The sequence below is a fragment of the Microcebus murinus genome, chromosome 19 (genome assembly GCF_040939455.1).
Source record: "Microcebus murinus isolate Inina chromosome 19, M.murinus_Inina_mat1.0, whole genome shotgun sequence".
In the NCBI taxonomy this organism is placed as follows: Eukaryota; Metazoa; Chordata; class Mammalia; order Primates; family Cheirogaleidae; genus Microcebus; species Microcebus murinus.
The window spans coordinates 34,546,719-34,567,765 of record NC_134122.1 but is presented as its reverse complement, the minus strand read 5'-3'; the positions used below and the strand labels follow the sequence as shown (position 1 = coordinate 34,567,765).

The window sequence follows — 21,047 nt, the reverse complement described above, 5'->3', positions numbered from 1 at the left end:
TTCATTTGGATAGATGCTATCACAGTGAGTACCAAAAGAATTTACAATGATTTGCAAACGATAAGAAGTAAACTCTCTTTAAGTGTGAGTTCTCTTTAACTTAAATAAAAGCTTTTAGGAGTAATTGTTAATTACAAGAACAATTTGGCCATGGGCTACATAAATCTTGTATGAGGACAGAATTGATGGTAAGTGGCTGGGGGCACCAAAGCTAAAGCAAGTAAGCCAGTCTGACTGTTGGGTTTCTGTGCTGGGTTAGGAAGGAAGCTAAGGATTTTTAAAGCACCATGATGTGCACACATATAAAACTTGTGCATAAATGTCTTATTTCACCCTCACAACAACTCTGAAAGCCAGCTATCAGTATGACACCAGCTTTCGAACTGAGGACGCTGGAGTTTAGCGGCGATGAGGTGACTGATGAAGCTCACACAGCTAGTAAGTGGCACAGCTGTTACCAAAAGCAGGTTTTCCTGACCCCAACACTTGTGGTTTTTTCCCATAACTTGTGTATTTGTTAGGCAGACTGTACATCAGAAGTCCCAGGGGTGCTTTTGGAAATACAGGTTTCTGCACTCCACCTGGAAACTTCTGAACCAGAATCTCCAGGGTAATGCCAAAGCGCCTCTCTCTGCAAGCACTCTGGGTGACCGTGATGCACAGCCAGGGTGAACCTCAACTCTAAGCTCAGCTGCTGGGAAGTTTCACATTCCTATTTAGCTGCCTGACCAGGTGTTACGTTTTTTCTTTTGGTCTGCAGACCAGGTCACTGTGGGCTTCCTAACAATTGAATCGGATGAATGAGCCAGGGCCTGGCACAGATGCTCTGGGCATCTTGGCTCCCCCCACTTCAGTCCTTGCCATTGCCACCTGCAGCATCCAGGACTAAGGCCACTAGGAGCAGGGTGATCCAGGCCTTCCCACAAGCGTAAGTGGAAATAAAGCTGCATGTGTAGGGGCTTCCTTCCACCTGAGTGTTTAGAAATATGACAGAAACCTTATTGTTGCCCAGAACTCACCTGACAGTCTCCATTTGCTACTGGCATTACATGCAGAAATGTAGGGAGAGCAGTACCAACACTGGCACCAAAGGCATGTTCCTAGTCAGAACTGGAAAATGAACATAAACAAACAACAACAACCGGATAGAAAATGCATGTGTGTGGTGTGTATGGCTGATAAGGGAAAGGGAAGTGAGGAAGCAACAAGGGAGCTCAACTCCCCAAATCTGGTTCTAGCCTGTCAGGCATCAGTGGGCTCATTTCACAGGGACAACAGGGACAACAGCTAGTAATGCAGTAACGTTTTAGAACTAGAGCACTCCTGTAGATTGCATTCACTCTTCCCTATGGCATTGAGAGGTAAGAATTCTTACTGAGGGTCTAGAGAGGTTCAGTGATTTGCTTAAGGTCACATCAACAGTTGGCTATGAGTTCTGCACCTTCTGAGTCCAAGACCAAACCTTAAGCCCACTTTCCTCACCAGTGGATTCCAGAAATAGGCAGAGAATTAGAAACTCAAGGTGGTGGTTTGTTAGTGTGACTGAGCAGGGAAGGTTTAACAGAGAAGTTCAAACAGCCTCACCTTCACAAAAACGACAGGAAACTCATTCAGACTTTGCAGTCTGACCACACCAGTGGGCCTGGAGGCCCATATCCTTTGTGGCAGTTACTGTTCTTTGACCACACACAAGCTATTTCCACCACTTCTTTCTTGCTAACAGAACTTGTCTAAGCACAATGCCAAACTGCAGGGGACAATCATGATTGATCATGGAAATCCTGCCCCTCTTTGCCAGAGACTTGCATTTCCTTTCTCCCTTGCACCTAGGACTGTTCCAGCCAAGGAGATATAAAGACCCTTGATTATCTACCTCCTTCTTGTCTGTCTTGTGTGTGTTCTGTAGGGACCTGAGAATATTATCTTCTAGGGAAAAAGGGTCTTTGCAGATGTGACTCAATTAAGGATCTGGAGTGAGATGATCTCAGATTATCCAGATAGGCCCGAAATGCTAACACAGGTGTCCTTGTAGGAAGAGGGAGCTTAGACACATAAACAAGGAGAAGGCCATGTGAAAACAGAGGCAGACATTGGAGTGATGCTACCACAGCCAAGGAATGCCAATGCCGGCAGCCACCAGGAGCTGGAAGGGGCATGGAACGATTCTCCCCTAGAGCTTCTGGAGGGAATGTGGTCCTGCTGACTCCTTGATTTTGCACCAGTGAAACTGATGTTCAATTTCTAGCCTATACAACTTCGAGAAAATTAATTTCTGTTGCTTTTAGCCACCAATTTGCAGTAATTCATTATAGCAGCCATAGGATACTAATACACTGACGAAGCCACTGCTAGGTATTCTGTTACTCCAACCAAACACATCCTAAATTACATCTCTCTGTAATACTCAAAAAGGTAACATTTAGGACTGATACAGGTATTGCTCCCACTTCTGACCATAAGAGATCCTAAGTATATTTTCTGGGGACCTAGAGATGCTAAGAAGTCTCCCTGACACTACCTCTCCCATCTCATTGCTCCTATCTTTTAGAGGAAAAAACCTATCATTAAAATCCCTGTCACCGTTTCAGCAGCAATAAATCGATGCAGTGTTGCCAAAGCCCACATTCGTTGAGTGTGGACACCCTGGTAGGCAGGGTCCTCACTGTGCCGTTTGTCCTAAAGCACACAGTACACTTGGTGAATGCTTGCCAGGACCAGTGAAAGCTGCTCCTCCTTAGTATGTATCAGACAAGAGGCTCTGTTTTAACAAACAGTGTAAAGAACATTTCTTGGAGTTGGAGAAAGGCCTTAAAAACACCTCACACTACATAATAGAAGTACATTCAACAGAAACTAAGTTAAAAGCCTCCTCAAAAGGAAAACAAGAGCTTAGGTGAAGAGGCAACTTGGGTGAAATCTACTCATGGATTATAAAGGTAGTCTTTGCTACCAATCTTCCTTTGGGGGCCCACCACTTATCACTTTTCTCAGTAGCTCCCATTCTTCCAAGGCTTACTGATTTCCTGCTTATTCTCTCTCCGCAGTGCATTCCTCCCCAAATTTAATGGACCAATGACGTGGCCATGTTTTATAGCTCTAGGACCTTCTTCTATCTCTTCAAAACATACCTATTTGGGTTCCATTTTCTAAAGGTCTGATCCTGGAGAGCTAACTGACTTGGCTGCAATGGGTTAGCCATGCTAATGTGTGTTAGAGTTTTTTTGGGGAAAAGTGAAAACTGATAAGGGACTGGCAAAAGGTAATGGTATGGAAGGGACTGAAATCTAAAATTTACTGAATATTTCTTATTATGGGCTATATTATTCTAAATGTTTTATATCCAGATTTAAAAACAAAAACAAAAATAGCAGTAGCTCAGAGGCATTAAGTAAAATGCCCAAAGTCATAGTCATGTGGCACTATCCTGTTAGAGCGGGAACTGTGGTCTCATATATCTATCTTTCCAGGCATTTCCTACATCCAAAGCTTAGTAAGCTCCTGCTATTTCACTTCACGGGCTCCCCCAGAACCAAACCTCTCAGAGCTGTGACCCTGGCCAACTGGACTACCCAGTTCATGTATTGTCTATAACAACAGGCTAGCTACCAGATATAGAATGTCTTAGCCACTTTAAAATCATGTGTCTTACCATTAGGCAAAGACTGCAGTAATATTTATTAAAGCCAAAATCATTCATGAGTATTAAAATTAGTAGATGAAACTATGGTGAGAAATAGGTATTTGATTGGTCTCCAAGTATTTCCCTATAAGATCCTTATTAATTTGAAAAGGAAAAAAAAAATAGTAACTCTATAGTGGAGACATTGGCAGATACCACTTTGACCAAGTGATTAAAGTTAACATCGCCAGTAATAAGACTTCATGTGCCCCCATCTGACGAACTGAGAAGGAAACAATATCACTCTTGGAAAATGTCAAGGGTATGAAAGACTAAGAAACAATGAGTAACTGTCCTAGATGGGGGAAGACTAAGGAGATATAACAACTAACTGTAGTATGGGGTCCCAGATGAGCCCCTGGACCAGAAAAAGGACATAATTGAGGATAAGGCAAATGTCGAATAAGATCTCTAAATTTAGTTCATCATATCATATAAATGTTAATTTTCTGGTTTAGATATTTGTATTATGGTGCTATAAGATATTAATACTAGGGGAAGCTGGATAAAGGGTATATCTGAACTTCCTGTACTAGTTCTGCCACTTTTCTGTAAGTCTAAAGTTATTTCAAAGTAAAAAAGTAAAAAAACCCCAAGATACCACATGTTTTCCCAAAGGATTATCTTACTGTTGGAACTTAGGTATGGTGGTAACTCCCATCTAAGTTGCAGCCTCTGAGACTTTGGGTACCTAAGCAGTAATTTACTAGGCCTATTTGCAAACTGGTCTTGAAGATGAAGGTGGCTCAATGTTAGTGCTCAGGAGTCCTGAACCCCACTTTGTCACCCAAGGTCAGTCAGCTTCGCTTGTGCAGAGTAACTTGAGCATGCTCAGAGAAGGCAAAAGAGTGGCTCCCAGCAGGTACCAAGTCTAGTTGAGTTTTTAGAGGCAGACTATTTTACCTTCGAGTGAAGAGAAATGAGGAAAATGGTGAGAAATCCAGCTTTCCTTTCTCTACACAATTCCCTTTCAGGTTTCTGAGGGGGAGAAATGTGAAGGGGGAAAAGAGTGAAATGGTTTTGCTTGCATTCATTTTCCCTTCCTGATTTTAAACCAATGGAAGCAGTCCCTTCCTTACTTCCTGCTGGTTGCCTAAAGTGTTAAACCCCTAGCACCTCAGCTTTGTTCCTCTGCCTATGTATATGGCAGCCGTGGACTGGAACTCTAGTCTTTAAAGGCCTTTCCGGTTCTGACAGGCCATGGCCAGCCAGTCCCCTTGAAGAGTCACAGATCACACTGGTCACTAAGATGGGCTGATCCTGCACTTGTGCAGGGAAGGGGAATTAGCTACCTCTCAACTACAGACCAGCATGGAACCCGAGGTCCAGGGCTGATTCTGCTGTGGTTTCCTTAAAGAAAGCTATAGAACCTAAGGATATAAGTTAGTTATTGCTGGGTCCATTGAAAGTTAGATATTAAAATATTATTCCTAAGGATAATGTGGTACAACCCCAATACTGACCAGAGAAGGCATGAGAGTATTGTCACCAAGGCATTATGACTTTGCCTCAGTTCATCCCATTTCAAAATTCACCATTTTTAAAATGAAGATTAAACATCCTTTCACCTATGTGTTTCTTATGAGCTTCAAATGAGTTAATATATGGTGCTTTAACACATTTGGTATAAATAAAAAAAAAAGCATAGGTTGTACAACCATGTGACTGTACTTACCACTACTGAGAGGTACACTTAAAAATGGTAAATTTTATGTTTTGTATATTTTGCCACAATTTAAAAAAAATAAAGACATTCGACATATAGTTTTAAAAAACCCTACACAAATACCAGATATCATGATTAATATGTGATTATTTTGTTTTTAATGGTTGCTATCACCACATGTATTTATTCCTATAGATGCAGACATTGTCCCAGTGCTCTGGCTAGGCTCCCACTCGTCCCACAGCTCCAACTGTCTCCACTGATCAGATGGTCTTGGTCTCCTGGACCCTAACCAAGAGTTCTGATCACTCCTGTGTCATAAATATGCACAGTATTCTGACCTCATCCAGCTGAGGGTCTTGTAAGCCCCTCTCCCTGAACTCTTATTTCTTGCATCACCACTCTTGCCATCTGACTGATGGGATCATCAATACCTACCCACCCAGCCTCACTTGAAACTCGAGTCATCCATGATTCCTCCCTTAACCCCCACATCCCAGTGGTCACAAAATCATGATAATTCACTTCAGAAATGCCTCTAACACCAAAATTCCTACTTCTCCATTATGTTGGTTGAGATCCCTCTCACCTGTCACCTATCCTACTATGACAACTCCCTTCCATCCATCCCATCCTTCACACCACGGCCTAAATTCTCCAGAAAAAGCCAAATTTGATATGTCAGTCACCTCCATAAAGCACTCAGTGGCTTCCATCTGGATCAAGTGCAAACTCTTATCTTGCTATACAGGGTCTGTTATACCAGCATACCTGTACAGTCTCTTCCCGCACACCCTGCCACAGACCCTGCTCTATATACATAGACGTCCTCATGCTTCTCTCCATATGCTAAACCTTTCACAACTCTGTTTTTTGCAAACAATATTCCCTTTGCCCATTATCTGCACTCTATCCTTGCTACCTAGTAATCACCTACTCCGTGTGTTTCAGCAAGATCTAACTCAAATGCTTAGTCCCTTAGACAGTATAGTTTATTATTTTGCATTTAGACATCATGCCATTCCTCAGAAACAGCACACACTATGGGAGTCTTATAATTCATGTAGCTACCTTAGCTTTCTCTGCAATCAGACTGAATCTCTCTGAAGGCTTGTTATGTCTTTGTCATCTTTCCATTCCTAGTTCCCAGGACAGTGCTTGGCTCAGCATACAATGAGAACTAAGTTTGTTGAATGAACTATGAGTGAAAGAAGGTATGACTGAGCTTACTACTTTGCAGTCTTAAGAAAATCATTTCAGCAAGGCTGCCTGCTGTAGTTTAAGGAGTACTGCATTGGACACAAATTAGGTTCTCTGGGAGGACCATAATCCCTTTAGACAAGTAGGTTTCATTTCTTACCCTAGATAAGTAATTTACTAATTGGCATCCCAGTGACTTCAAAGATCTTTGCATCTCTCAAGGTGGCTGTCTTATACTTGGGGAGTAATTCATCATCTACTATATTTAAAATATTAATGAATTCTAGACTCTTCTAAATAAATGTACACATGAATCCTCACTCTATAAAATCCTGTGCCCTTCTATAGCTTTTAATAGCTTAAGTAAGATAGAACCAATCTGTGAATAGCACTTAAAATGACTGAATATTTAGGCAATTGTTATATATAATTATAAACATGCATTCATATTTCAGACTCTGTGATCACTATAAGGTGCTAACTTTGGATGATCAAGGCAGCTTCTATTGCTGGCAAGAATTAGTGCCTATGAGTGTCTAATCCAAATGGCAGGAAGGTTAGGTTATTCTTCACAGAACACATTGCTACAGGCCCAACTCCCACCTTTATGGGCTTTCTACTGACTCCAGCACCATGTACACAGTTACCTCCAGAGCAGCACTTCTGGACAACACAGCCCAGTCTTTCTATTCACAGCTGATCAATCCAGGCATAAGCATCTGATCTAGGCCAAACTTTCCTGAGAACGTATCCCAACACCTAAGCTAATCTCATCCAATCAGAATTCCTTCCTTAGATCTTAGTAATTGCAGTGGAAAACCAGAGACAGTCTCTCTGCCACTGGCCAAAGCTGAACTGTGGATAGGTCATGATTTCCATCAAAAAGAGAAACGAAGTCTCAGAAACAATCAAGATTTAAGTAGACAAAGAGAAGTAGAGACAAAGCAAGGAGGGCACTTAACTCCCTGTTCAGTGTTTCTGATGTTCAGTTGCACATCAGATGGTTTGATTATTTCAACATTTATTTGAATTCCAAAAGCCTACGCATTTCCTTATTTGTTAGTTTGAGTGTATGTTATTTGAAACAAAAAGTCTTAAAAATATCCTGTTAATATAAACACAGCCAAAGCTGTTAAAACTTTTTTTTTTTTTTTGCATCAGAATCTTCCTCCATCGCCCCAGGTAGAGTACAGTGGCATTACCATAGCTCACTGAAACCTCCAACTCCTGGGCTCAAGTGATCCTCCTGCCTCAGCCTCCAGAGTAGCTAGGACTACAGGGGCCTGTCACCACCACACATGGCTAATTTTTCTGTTTTTGTAGAGACAGGGTTTTGCTCTTGCTCAGGCTGGTCTTGAAGTCCTGAGCTCAAGCGATCCTCCCACCTCGGCCTCCCAGAGTGCTAGGATTACAGGTATGAGCCACCATGCTGGGCCGGTTAAAACTTAAGAGTTTAAAATTAATTTAGCTACAAAAGGTTAATAAATACCTCTACAATGAAGAGTTGCTTGGTAACTGATTTGTTGGGTAAACTCTGAATTTTTTTCAGTGTCTACTCTTACAGTGGGCCTACTTGCACATCCTTAGAGGTCCAGGAAAGGGATGAGGGTACAAGTGTAACCCTACTTAAACAAAGTAAATAATCCACATATGTTGTCATGTTGTCTCTTGGGAATACATTATTTAAAATTATTGCTACACTCTAAACAGACCATCTGAGAGGGATAATTACTTTTCGATGACTGGATCAATACTTTTGTTCTTATTCTTTATTACTTGAGTGATTGGATCTAAGGCCAGAGGAGAAACTCAGGTCAATCCTCTGGACCTACTATAATCTAGCAAGGAAGATCAATGTGTGTGCTTGTGAGCCCAAGGAGGGGAGTGGGACTAGGGAAACACAATCCTTAGTGTGCTAACTTAATTTTAAATTTCTCAATGAGAAAAGCCATGCTTATCTATGGCTCTTGTATTGCAGCATTTAAAAAACTGCCTTGAAGGTACAAAGTATAACTCATTTTATGTCTGGTTTATTGAATAACTTCATGAATTATGACCCTACCATGCACACAGCCAATGGTAAGAGCAGCTTGTCCATTCTGTCCAGGAGGGGTAATATCTTAAGCTTGTAAGAGAGAGAGATGAGGAGGCTAGAAAAGTGGAAAGGGGTTTTCCTGTGGCAGAACAAAAGGAAATGTCCACATTATGGGCATGTGGGTACATTTAAGTGTCCAGCATCCAGAATCCACCAATATGGAATCCGTGATCATTTTATTCTATCTGGCAGCCTCTGGGCCCGGATCCATATCCCATTCACTGCTGGGAGACAACCTTAAATCGTCTTTTTAAAGAACATGATTCAACGTAAGTTTATTACAGCTTTTCCAACAAGAACAACAAAGGATGCTAAGCAATATAAAAAAATAAAGCATTTTGCCAGAGTGACTGCTTAGTCTTAACCTATCAAAATAAATGCCTTTCAAACAACTTAGAAGCATCATTTGTATGCAAGTAATGTGTTAACTACAAATGGGACTTATTAATTAATTAAAGCTTATCACAGAGCATCTTTTCTGAGTGATATTTTGTTGGATGTTAGTTTGAGTTACAACTGAAAGTGATAAAATACTCTTTGAACATTTCCTTTTATTCTAACATATTACTATTCTCCCTGGTCTTTCCTATCAGCTCTCAGGCTTATTAGAATGTGGCATGAGGGAGAGTCCAGCTTAGTGGCTAAGAGCACTGCCTGACAACCTGGGTGTGAAACTTGGCTCTGCCACTAAGCAGGTGCAAGACTTTGCACATATTATGTCATGCCTCTATGACTCAGTTTCCTCCTCTGTAAACTGGGGATAATATTAGCACCCACTTATTAGACTAGTAGTGTAGATTAAACGAGTCAATATATATAAAGCCTTTAGAAGCATTATTTAAATAATGGTTATTTTTATCTCTCTGTGGAATGGAACACTAAAATCTTTACAGGCTTTGAAGTCATAATCCCATTTCTGCCACCTTAAACTATATGATGTCAGTTATTCAACCTCTTTGAACCTCAGTTTCTTTATAAGTAAAATGAGGGTAAACATGCCTATGCTTTGTTGGACTGGTATGAGGACTGCATCAGATAATGTGTAAAATATTTTGGCAAACATTTCAAACTGGATTGATGAGAATATCAGGCTCAGTCAGTCCAGCTGCACAGATGGACACAGATTCTGCCACAATGAGGACCCATGCCTCCTTCCTTTAGTGTGACCACAGGCAGACAAAAACAATAAAAATCAGCCCAAGTGTTGGCAGAGGCTTACACTTACCCTGGGTTCTCCTTGGAGAAAGAGTTCTTGCCCAATCTACTTTGGGAGCTGAAGCATCAAGGAGACAGAGGAGACTGCAGTGGCCACTGTGGGAAGCCCCTGGTTATAATGCACAAGGGAGCCTGTCACCTGCCAGTCTGGGATTTCCAGAGACCTGGCTAGCCACCCACAAAACCTTTCCTGGCTTCTTTCTCAAGGCAAGAGGAGGGCAGCCTCTGCTTAGGCCACCCCACCCCCATGCAGCGGCACCTCTGAGCAGGAAGTCAGGGCTCTTGGGCTCCCCATCAGACTGCCTGCCTAAAGCATACACTGGAGCCGGGAACTGCCTGAGAAGCCAGTAAAATTTTAATGCACTCTGTAGTGCGGTCATGTCATACTCGGTTATGGCAAATAATCCCAGATGCCTGCAGAGGTAAAATGGAGCTGTAATGTGCTTGCCTCCTAACCCGAGCTGACAGCAATGATGTACGACTACCATTAGCGGAAAATATCACTTCAACTAACCCATGATCCAGCTCCGCTCAGGGTCACATTATCCATGAGGAACAAATTACACTCCCAAAGTAAATACAAATTTTCTACACGAAATGGGTACAAAAAAAGGGAAGGGGGCGATCCATTCCTTTTGCCAGCACACTGCTGAGTGACATAGATGATAAAGGACAGGACAAATCATTGGCTGACAGAGTGCTGTGCCGTAATCAGCTCAGCCGGCACACACTCCAGCCGATAAGCACTATATTCCCCCCTTGGTGGCAAATACATAATCTTTAACATGGACATAGCTGCTTCAGATATTTACTACCATTTGGGCTGCAAAACGCTCCATGCAGCATATGCTGTGGCCTTGATGAACCCAGAGGTCCTCTGTAAGGGTGAGAATCAATGTCTGGGGCTGGACAAGAGTGTTCTAGAGGGGGTGAATGATAACTGAGAGCAAAAGCATCTTGGAGCATGCAGTTCTGAAGCCATGGTAATAAATATATATACTTTCTCCTACATGCTAGTCATAAGGAGAGAACAGTCTGCAGAGACCACATGGGATGCAAGAGGCTCTGGGCTAGAAGCTCAGAAATTTCTCTGTTCCAGGCCCACCTCTTCTTTATAGTACTTTGGTCATGGAGGCAAGTCCCTTTTCCTTTCTGGGGCTTAGATAATCAAGAAAGCAACTTCCAGATATAACACAAATATTTATGGAGTACCTACTATGTATCAGGTACCTGCTAGATATGGGGTACTTACTGGGAGCCTATGCCTTAATAAAATATTAAGTGTTTACATCTGTATAAACACTCAAATGAAGTCTGAATTCTATGTCCAAATATGACTCACGCATAGTCCACTGGTTGGTACAGCCTGCATCCCTAACTAATCATGGTGTCCCACAAGGCTGACTTTGCCACTCATCTGTAAGAGGTAAAATATATATCGTGTATATAGCTCTTCCCTTCTCACCTTGGATGACTACTTCCCAGACAAAAAAGAAAAAGAAAAAAAAAAGTTACACTTCAGAAGAGCCTATATATTTAAGCTGTCAGTTCATCCAAATTATATTCACTCAGTGTTTACTGAATGACTGCCATGTTTTAAATTTTTTGAAGCTAATGGAGTTGTTTGGGTGGGGGTGAGAGTGGATGGATAAGTAGGATCTAGGTCTCTCGTAGCACAAGGAGGGTGAGGCACAGAGAGGAAGATAGCAAGAGTTCTTAAGTGGTACTTCTAGGTATATCCCAACTCACCCTGACTTATAGGTGACAGCATGACATGCTTCTAAAGGCCCTGACCCTGGAATCTTAAGACACAGCTTATATCTCAGCTCTATCACTGAAGTTTCATTTTCTTTATCTGTAAAATGATGACACCTGCTTGAGAAGATATAGACCTTGAAAAGACCTAACATGGAGTTTGGCATGTTGCAAATGATCAATAATGTTGTGTATGAGGATCCATATAGATTCCCATAGTAAATATTTGATCAGATCACATAAAATGATGTTTGTAAATGTGTTTTGAATAATATAATGTTCTCTTCAATGTGAAGTGGTGCTTCTTATTATTAGTTACTTTTATTGACCCTTATTTCATTTATTCACTGACCAAAGAAATTAGTAGCATCTGTATTTTTGGACCAAGAAATTAGGGACTTGAAAAACCAGTAAGTACCAGAAAGAAAATATTAAGCCCAAACTCAGCCCCTTGGGTACTATAACCACCAGGGTTTCCTGGTCAGTCTTTATTTCAAAGACTCCATTCATGGTCTCCATAAACATGCATACTTGGCAGATCATGAGCCAAGCTGAGTTTGGAACAACAATGGAGAAAGCTCCTTGTGGTTCTTCAGGAAACTGAGGATGTCATGTAGGTCTACAGCTAGCACTTCTCAACATGATCCTCATGAAAACTAATAGGGAAAAGCTCTATGATGTATAGAAGAGGGCCAATTTGACTTTCCCAGCTATAACTCTGATTACAAAATAAAAAAGAAAAGTCCACTTATCCATTAAATTTTGGGACTTCCTAAAGTTGCAAAAGTATAAGGTTTGGATAATTACTAATACATCCTAATATAGACATTTTATTACATTTATTACCCTAGAATGGCACAGTTATGAACAGCATTCACAAATAAATATGTATGTGTATGACCAAAATGAACTGAGGACCAAACCCTTCTCAATCCTAATACAGAATAAGACAGACTCTTCTGACAACAAAAGAGCATCTCAGGTTCTACTCCATCAGAAGCCAGGAGCATAAAGCATGTTGTTAAAGGCCATCACTAGTACAAATGCCTCTGCTAAAGACCTCCTGGTATCAGGTAGCTCAGGGTTCATAGTTAATTTCATGAGGCTGATAGTTATCACCTCCACCAAATTCCTCTTGGCTTTGCAACTTTCCCTCCTAATAAGCCATAAAATCCAAGGCAATGGCTCATTCTAAAAGACAGCAACAGGACCTTTTCTCTGGGAAGGCAGAATCATGTACTCACCTCTAGATGTTTCCAGAAGTCCTTCTATAGGTCAAATAATACTCATTACCAACTGAGTTCTTGAAACACATTATGTAAGTTAGCTCTCCACCTTGTTCCCCTGCTTTCCTAAATACAGTAGTTGAGGAACAGAGATTAAACTAATGGCTCTACTGTCCACTGACAGGTCCATGTTGACAGTCCTGAGTCATGCAACTACAATGCTCATCATCCATCAGTAGATATTTGAAAAAAATGAGTGGATATGTATGACTGAATGAATGAGCCAACAAACAGATAATGACCCTGTTTAGCCATCAGGCCTATATGTAAGTTTCCTTCAGTTAATCTAAAGAGTCAACACAGATATACCCAAGTGTGTCCACTATGTTTATCCTCTTAGGAATTTGACAGAGACAAAATAATGGAGCCAATTCTTATATAATCTTCTTTCTACTTTGGCAAAGAGAAAATACAATCACATGCTAATTTCTCTCTGGGTTCTGCCATGCTGTTGTGGCCTAGGTAAATAACTATTTGGAAAATCAGGATAGTCAAAGCTAGATCACTGAATCCAGCCTCATTTTACAGATGACAAAACTAAGGCTCATCACCATTAGGTAACTTATCCAAGGCCACACACAGCTGGTTAGTGAGAAATTAGAAACCAGGTCTTCTGAGCATCATTTTCCATTACACACCCACTATAAACAATAGGACATCGAGAAACCACTCTTTCTTTTCACTATTAATTTGAAGAAATGAGTTTAACTGAAGATACGTGACAAATTTCTAGTAACTCCCAAGTATTTATTCTGTTGATCTACATTTAATAAAAAATCTGTACATTTATAACCTCTGCCTTTTCAGGTATAGGGCATGGTTGTAATAAGACAAATAATTGTCCATACACATTCAGTATAAGCGAAGTAATTTTTGGTTTGGCCTGAAAATGTCATGATATTAAAAAAAGAGCTTTATGTGATTCTGGTTTTAAAATAATTTACAGAATTTAATCCAAGGATGGTATCAATAAGGATTTTGGATGTATGCAATGTAATTAAGCCAACTAGAAATATGAAGATGTTGGAAAAACAATAAAATGTCATTATAACCCAGATATAATCTTGGAGGGGTAGAAGAGGTTGAGTGGATGGGCATTATGAAAATCAGGTATCCAAAATGGCAATCTCTTGAAACTCAGCCAAGAACAGTAGAAATTGCCCAAATAAATTAGAAAATTTATAAATGGCTTAGAAATGTTTTGTGAGAAAAAATTGTAAAAGAAATACATTTGCCCAAGGAAGAGACCACACATTTGTTGGGGTCTAGGAAACATACTGGGATTGTATAAGGTGCATTCAGGTTCAAGTACCAGTCTTCCGAACTTGGTTCACTTATTCCCCCCATTTGGAGATGAGTACCCAGGAAAGGAAATGCAAATTTAGCAGAAACTGAAAACCTAATTCATGCCAAGCACTGTGCAAAATGTTAAGGGATATAAGCATAAGAACATGGATCCTTTCTCTTTCCTTGGGCAATAGCTGTTTGCTTTGCTGCTGTAAAATTTGAAAGGGTGGAGAAAGTTCCTTTCTAGCTGCAAAATAGGACAGTACCTCTAAATTGTCTCCTGATCAGAATATGTCCTATTTCAAATACAAAGATGGGGTTCCACAAGCAACAATGAGGGCCTTCTGAGATTCTGGAATGTTGCTGAGGGTGCACAAACTTTACCAAGTGTGAAACGTGGCCAATTAAGGGATGGGACTCTTCCACTATAAGCACAAGCCACATGCCCGGTCTTTAGTTTGATATCTCAGCAGTTTCTGAGTCCTTCATGAGCCAAGTTAGGCATGTGGTTTGTGTTGAGTTAGGAATATAAGCCTCTGCTGGTTTTCTTTGCTGCTTTTCTTAGAAGTTGTCCCTTTCCCACACAAGTGAACACAAATGATCAAACACAACTTTTATCATGAATTAAAAAATGAGAATACACCAAAAAGTGGATGCATGTGGGGAGAGGGGGAGCAGGCATGGAAAATCAGTGGTATTGCATTCGCAGTCAGCCAGTGTCCCAGCAGGCTGTCCTGGGCACTGGACATAGTACCAAAGCAAAGCCCAGGAACGCAGCAACCTTCTCCATGTGGTCGTTTCTATTGTTAACAGCACAGAGAGAGGAGAAACTGCAATCAGGAGTCATATTAAAAAGCTTTATTTGGGGGGGGGAATGGGCATTTATTGAAACCTTAAAATCTGTATCCCCATAATATGCCGAAATAAAAAAAAAAGAAAAAAAACCTTTATTTGAAAAAGGAGAAAGGTTCATTTCTATGAGATTGTGTAAGTGGGTACTGCATGTATGTTTATACCATATATCTACAGACAACATGCACACACATGTAACATCTCTACAGAGCTTTCAAGTCTTTCTTCTAAGCAGCAAACATTTAAAGATCATTAAACATGGGGAAAGAAAATGTTTCTTTTTGACATTTGGTATAAAGCAGTGGTTTTCAAAACCAATTGTGTACCAATATTACCTAGGAAGCTTTTTAAACAATACAGATGCTCAGGCCTCATCCTGGACATACTGAATTGGAACCTCTCTCCTGTGATGGATATCCGAGAACTGATAGTTTTGCCACCTGGAAACAGCTGCTGCAGGGACAAGGACTACATAATCCCCTCATCACCATTTGATCCTTCCAGGACAGCACACTTGCTCTTGGCTCCAGGTTATGCCAGGAGAAGCCCTGACGTTTGGATAGGGGTTGAAAAACATTGTTCAGGACCCTTCAAAATTTAACAACACTCCATTCAGCATGTATCGGGAAGAAGTGCCCTTGGAATACAGGCTGAACCCCAAACCTTCAGGCAGGTTCCCTAGCAGAGCCGAGTCTTCCTCTTTTCTCAAGTGATTCTCTCATTTTGCCTCAAGTAAAACTAACAAAAACTGTTTATCGAGCACTTACTATAGACCTGGCACCATGCCAAATGTCTTTATTCTGCTGTTATAAGACAATAGGTAGAGCTGTTTTCATCCCCATTTGATAGATGAGAAAACCAAGGCTTGTCCACAGCAACAAAATAGCAAGGGACAGAGTCAAAAATAAGCCAGGCCATCAGACTGAGGCCTAAATGCTTGACCACTGGGCAGTATGCCTTCCAATCAGCTCTGGCACATGGAACACACACAAAAAAGGAAGTGGGTAGGAGAGAGAATTACTTTTAATCTCCACATTAACTTCATAACCAAATAGGGGGTACTTCTTAGCATAATCAGCTCCTGCCAGTGGTAGCGAAAGAGAGGAAACAAAAGAAAATATAGGCCAAATATGTGGAAATATGCATGTTATTTCTTTGTTCTCATGATACCAATTCATTTCAAGTGGGGGATTGGAATAATTGCTTAATTTGGGTGATTAAGGTGCCAAGTGCTAGCTCTTTTCTTTGCTCTAACTACAATGAAGAACAATCCCACATCTAAGATAAAGAGTGTTCACAGCCTTCTCTAATTCCCCACCCAATTTTTACTCTTCACAAAAGTCCTCTAGGTTCTCTGACATTGCTGTGAAATGTATTCACATGGCTGGGAGGGGAGGCTAAGGAAGAGGCTTTGCTCAGTGTCTCATCAAAGCCTTTCCACATACAAGTGTGTCTCCTGCATTTAGGGAAAGTGTTGCATTTTTAGCCCCTTTCCTAGTCACTTCCACACTAATTAGTAAGGGTATCATTTTATAAATTACAGCTTCATATCAGAGGAAAGCAGAGTTTATCTTAATGCAGTCAGCTGTGTGAAATACAGTACCCTAATTTTAGATCGCCGGTTCTGCAGATCCCTATGGAGCAAGAGAATGACAGGTCTTCCGGAGAGTAATCCCAGCGGGTTCCCTACAAGTCTCACTTTTGCCTCCAACAGCATCCCTGGTGGGGCTTGCTGAAGGGTTCCCAGGACACTGAGTGGCATCTTTTCTACCATTAGCAATTCAGATTTGAATGCGAATCCTCCAAGCAGCACATGAAAGCAGCCCTGGTTAGCTCTGGGGCTCCAAGGGGAGCACAGGCAAGAGGTTCTAGTGCAGACGAGGCTGACGGGGGCCAGGCTCCGACAGAGCACAAGTCTGGGAGGATGGTGTTGAAGACGGTGATAAACACCAGACAATCTCAGTCGGAAAGGGGAAGCCTGACAGTCCTAACTACATACAACAGGGCCAAGAAGGCACGATGGCAATTACAGAGTCTTGACTGCTCCTGCCAGGAACCACTGGAGAAATGGTCTGTGGCAGGGCAGGGACAGATGATGTGAGTGCTGGTTGTGGTGAAGCTTAGGAAGAAGACCTGCAGGACTGCCACAGTCAAAAGGAAGAGTGACAAGGAGGGCCAAAGCAAGAAGTGTGCTGTGCATCAGAGGAGCACTTCTAATGTTCCTGTCCTTCCTGCCATGGCCATCCTCTTGCACTTGCCTATAAACATCTACGTATCTCTTTTACTGTTTTGAAATCAACCCAAACTCAGAGTGGTGGATGTGGGCTACCTTCCCAACATTCATCTTTGCTGCTTCTTGAACTTGGAAATGGAAACCTAGGCAACAATGACTTGAGAATTCAGGTTGTGGAAAAGGACTAGTTGGGGTGCTGTCAGTATGCAGGGAGCACCTTGGCCCCCAGATCCCTCTGACAACCACAGGTGGCTTACTTCTAGAAATCACCAGTTAGGTGATCATCTAGACTAGTGGTGTGGGTCAGTCCCAGCCAGAGGTAACTGACCTGGGATGAGGCACAGGCATTGGGATTTGTCACAGCTTCCCAAGTGATATTGGTGACTATCCCAGGTTGAGACCACTGATTAAGCTGCTTACAAGGAATGCAAAGCTGGGCATCCTTACTACCTTTTAGCACTGCTGAAGACTGGTGATGGTTCTGGAGTTCACAATTCCTTTTAAAGAAAATATGTCTGCTCAGTTGTGAAACCCTGAATAAAGCTCATCCTCTTAGAGAAGTAGCACAGACCTAGAAAGTGAGATCAACCATTGCCTACAGATTTCCTGGAATGCCCAGAAGGTACCAGTCCCTCCATGGGTACCAGTGACACCAAATGAGCTGTTGACTGCCATGTGGGAATGTGGCCTGGGGGGCTTGGGTAGCCAGTGACCACACCTTGAACACTGAACCATTACTGCCATGCACAAGTCCCTGGCACCCACTACACACTGGCTGCCTGAGACACCAGGGGTCCAACTGCCAAGGAGCTAAGAGTCCTGGGGGCTGGAGGAAGGAAGCTCCTACTTGTCAGTTAAACAAAAGAATAATCCACAGCCCCCTTTCCAGTGTGTACTTTCGCTGTCATCCAACAGCCCATTACCATGTCACAGCACAGCGCACCCTTCCATAGGTCACTTTGTTTAAAATGACATGGATAATGCACATGTCAGCAAGCTGACAGTCCTGGCCGTCCTTCAGAGATAAAAACCTCAAGGCGAGAGCCTGTTCTTATCTGGGGGACATGCATTGGTCTATCATCCAAGTCAGGCAGAACATGATTTCTCCAGAGAGCACTTTTTTCATTTCCTGATTTTAAGGAAATCAAATAAGCACCATTTGTCTTCATCTGAATATGCTTGACCTGCTCAAATGATGATGTCTCGCATTTTATAACAGGCTACATATGCTGAATTCAAATTAACGACAGTACAGAACAAGAGCCTTTAGATCTCTCTTGGAGGCTGGCAGCAAAGAAGAAGGGAAAAATTCTGGTCTTGTTGGAAATATCCCACTAAACACTAACCACAGGATTCTGAATAAAATCCGCAAGCACGTAGGAGGTGAAAGTCAAAGAAGAGGGCCCAGGACAGATCCAGAAATGGGGGAGGGAGGTCTAATCCATCCTTTCAGTGCCAAGCAATACAGAAACCATGGTATTCAAGTAATGCTTTTTGAAATACACAAAGCAGCAGTAAAAATGGGAAGACATTTGGTTGGGGATTGGGAGAGCTAAAACAAAAACAAAAAAAAAAAAAAGGAAGACCAAACAAACCATTCCTTTGCTTTCGTTGCTTTAAGCAGCAGAAAGTCCAGTTTACCAGGTTGTGATCCAATCTTTTGGAAGCTCTGAAACTGAGCTCCTTTTCTTGATCCATGTTGAATTGGATACGCAGAGGCTGGTGGCCATCAGCATCAAAACAGAGTATGTACCTGCAGGAAGAACTGTCCTCCTACCTGCGAATCCATCCGGATAAGAAGAGAGAAGTTCCCATCTGTGCTTCGCTGCCCATCCCTACCCATGATGAGATTCCTAGCCATGTTCATTAAGACTTCTATTAAGAAGGCCAATATGTACAGAAAAGCAGGAAGGAACTTATGGGTCAGTAAAATTAATGCAAAAATGACTTTATAAATACATACTAGCAAGTTTAATGTTCTCATCATGGATTAAAAAAATTATATGGCTATTAAAATAATTTCTTCTTTTAAAATGTTTTTTGCATCTATGAGTCCATATTCCATAAAGTGAAAACTCAGTGCCATATATATTCAATATTAAAGGACTCGTTTCAAAAAAAAAGAATATCTCAAAAACTAAATATATTATATTTTAACATAGGAAATGTCACTGTGTGAATAATGCCCATTTTTCCAGAAGAGAAAAGGTACTGTCAACATGAAGCTGGCATTCCACCTTGCAGCTGTGTATAGGAGGACTACGGTGTTCATAGTGTCTTATGTGCTGTGCCCATGATGGGGGAGGGGGTCTTACCTTCTCTTCCTGGTCACTGTCACTGTCACACTGAAAATGAAGACAAGAGAATAAGGGTTAGTACAAGGATTATGTTTTTGTTTTTGATACCCACTCTTCCCCCTGCTCAAAAGGGCAAAACAGATAAAAGAAATAAGAAATGTTGTCTAAGCTAGAAAGAGAGAATTTCTTTAGCTCAAATTACTAGTAAACAGAATCAGAAGCAAAATGCTGTTCAGATGCAAAAGGTTGTTATGTTGATCTCGTCTGATGCCTGTATTCTGTGGCTCTTCCTGGAGTCAGTCGGACAAGGTGCCCAATCACACCACTGAGTACCCCACCATACAGTAGAAGGGATTCCCCTCTAGGAATCAACCTGTCATGAGATTAAGGTGAATCAAGATCATTTAATGGAATTCAGAGCAAAATCAATTCTTAATGAAGAAATTCTACCTTTACTTCACATAAATGACTCTATCTCTCCTGGGGATTTTCTAAAGGAAAACAGGTAAACCTCTGGGCATGTATTCTCTCATTTGTACTTTGAAGGAAACAGAACATAATGGGCAAGGCTCACCACTTGTGATGGCTGCCTTTTCCACAGTTTAGAGGCCCTGAAAATGGAAGAAACATTCCCTACAAAAAACATGCCAAAGACAAAAGGTCAGAATAATGAATCAATCAACGGTATGAGCAAAAAAAAAATATTTTAGTGCCATAGACTTGACGCTGTATCTAACAGATACCAAATTCCAACTGTTGAGCTGGGTTTGGGACTAGAGAATGATAATTAATAATTAACCTAAAGCTTTAAATTCCTCATTAGACATGAAAAAAATAATTAAAAATAATTGAGAATATTTTGTTAATGAATATTTGATTAAAAATAGGGGATGTGTTTTGTTAGAGTAATTGCTCAGCAGATAAACACATCCATTCATTCACTCAACAGCCCTCGACAAGGCACTGTTAAGCTATAAAGAAATTCAACCAAGTTGTAGGACTGGTCCTAACATAGCCTTTAGTTTAGTGTTAGACAAGAAGCTTGAACTCAAACACTGAGCAGGGGTGTGACATGATCAGAGATGTTTCCATTAAGATGACTCTTTCCATGGAGTGTGCACAATGGGGAAGAAACGGGTCACAGGAAAAGCAGTTTGGCAACTATTACATTGTCTAAACAGGGTGGTGCCATGGTTTGGGAAAGGGAGAAACAGATGGCGTAGCAATTCTGAGGTAGAACCATAGGACTTGACAACACACAGATATGGGAAGTAAGTAACAGGGATGAGACTAGGATGATGCCAAGGTTTTTTAGTATGGCCACCTGGACATGGGAGTTGATGTAACTACAAACAGAAACAGGAAATAAATTTGCATGTAGAACAGTCATTGCTGGCTAGATATCCATAGCCATTTACAGCTTCCTTCTTCCTAGTCTGTACCTCCTCCTGACACTCTGAGGTTAAAAAAGCCAGACATTTT

At 41.4% G+C, this 21,047-nt stretch overlaps 1 protein-coding gene across 3 annotated transcripts in view; it reads right to left on the bottom strand.

Moving 5' to 3' along the window:
- AUTS2 (activator of transcription and developmental regulator AUTS2) overlaps nt 1-21,047 on the bottom strand; it is a 1,182,161-nt gene that overhangs the window by 295,783 nt on the left and 865,331 nt on the right. For all 3 annotated transcript variants that reach the window (XM_012764364.3, XM_012764362.3, XM_012764369.3), the window contains one exon: nt 19,584-19,613. In XM_012764364.3, coding sequence (XP_012619818.2) covers nt 19,584-19,613 — 30 coding nt within the window. The remainder of the gene's footprint in view (nt 1-19,583; nt 19,614-21,047) is intronic.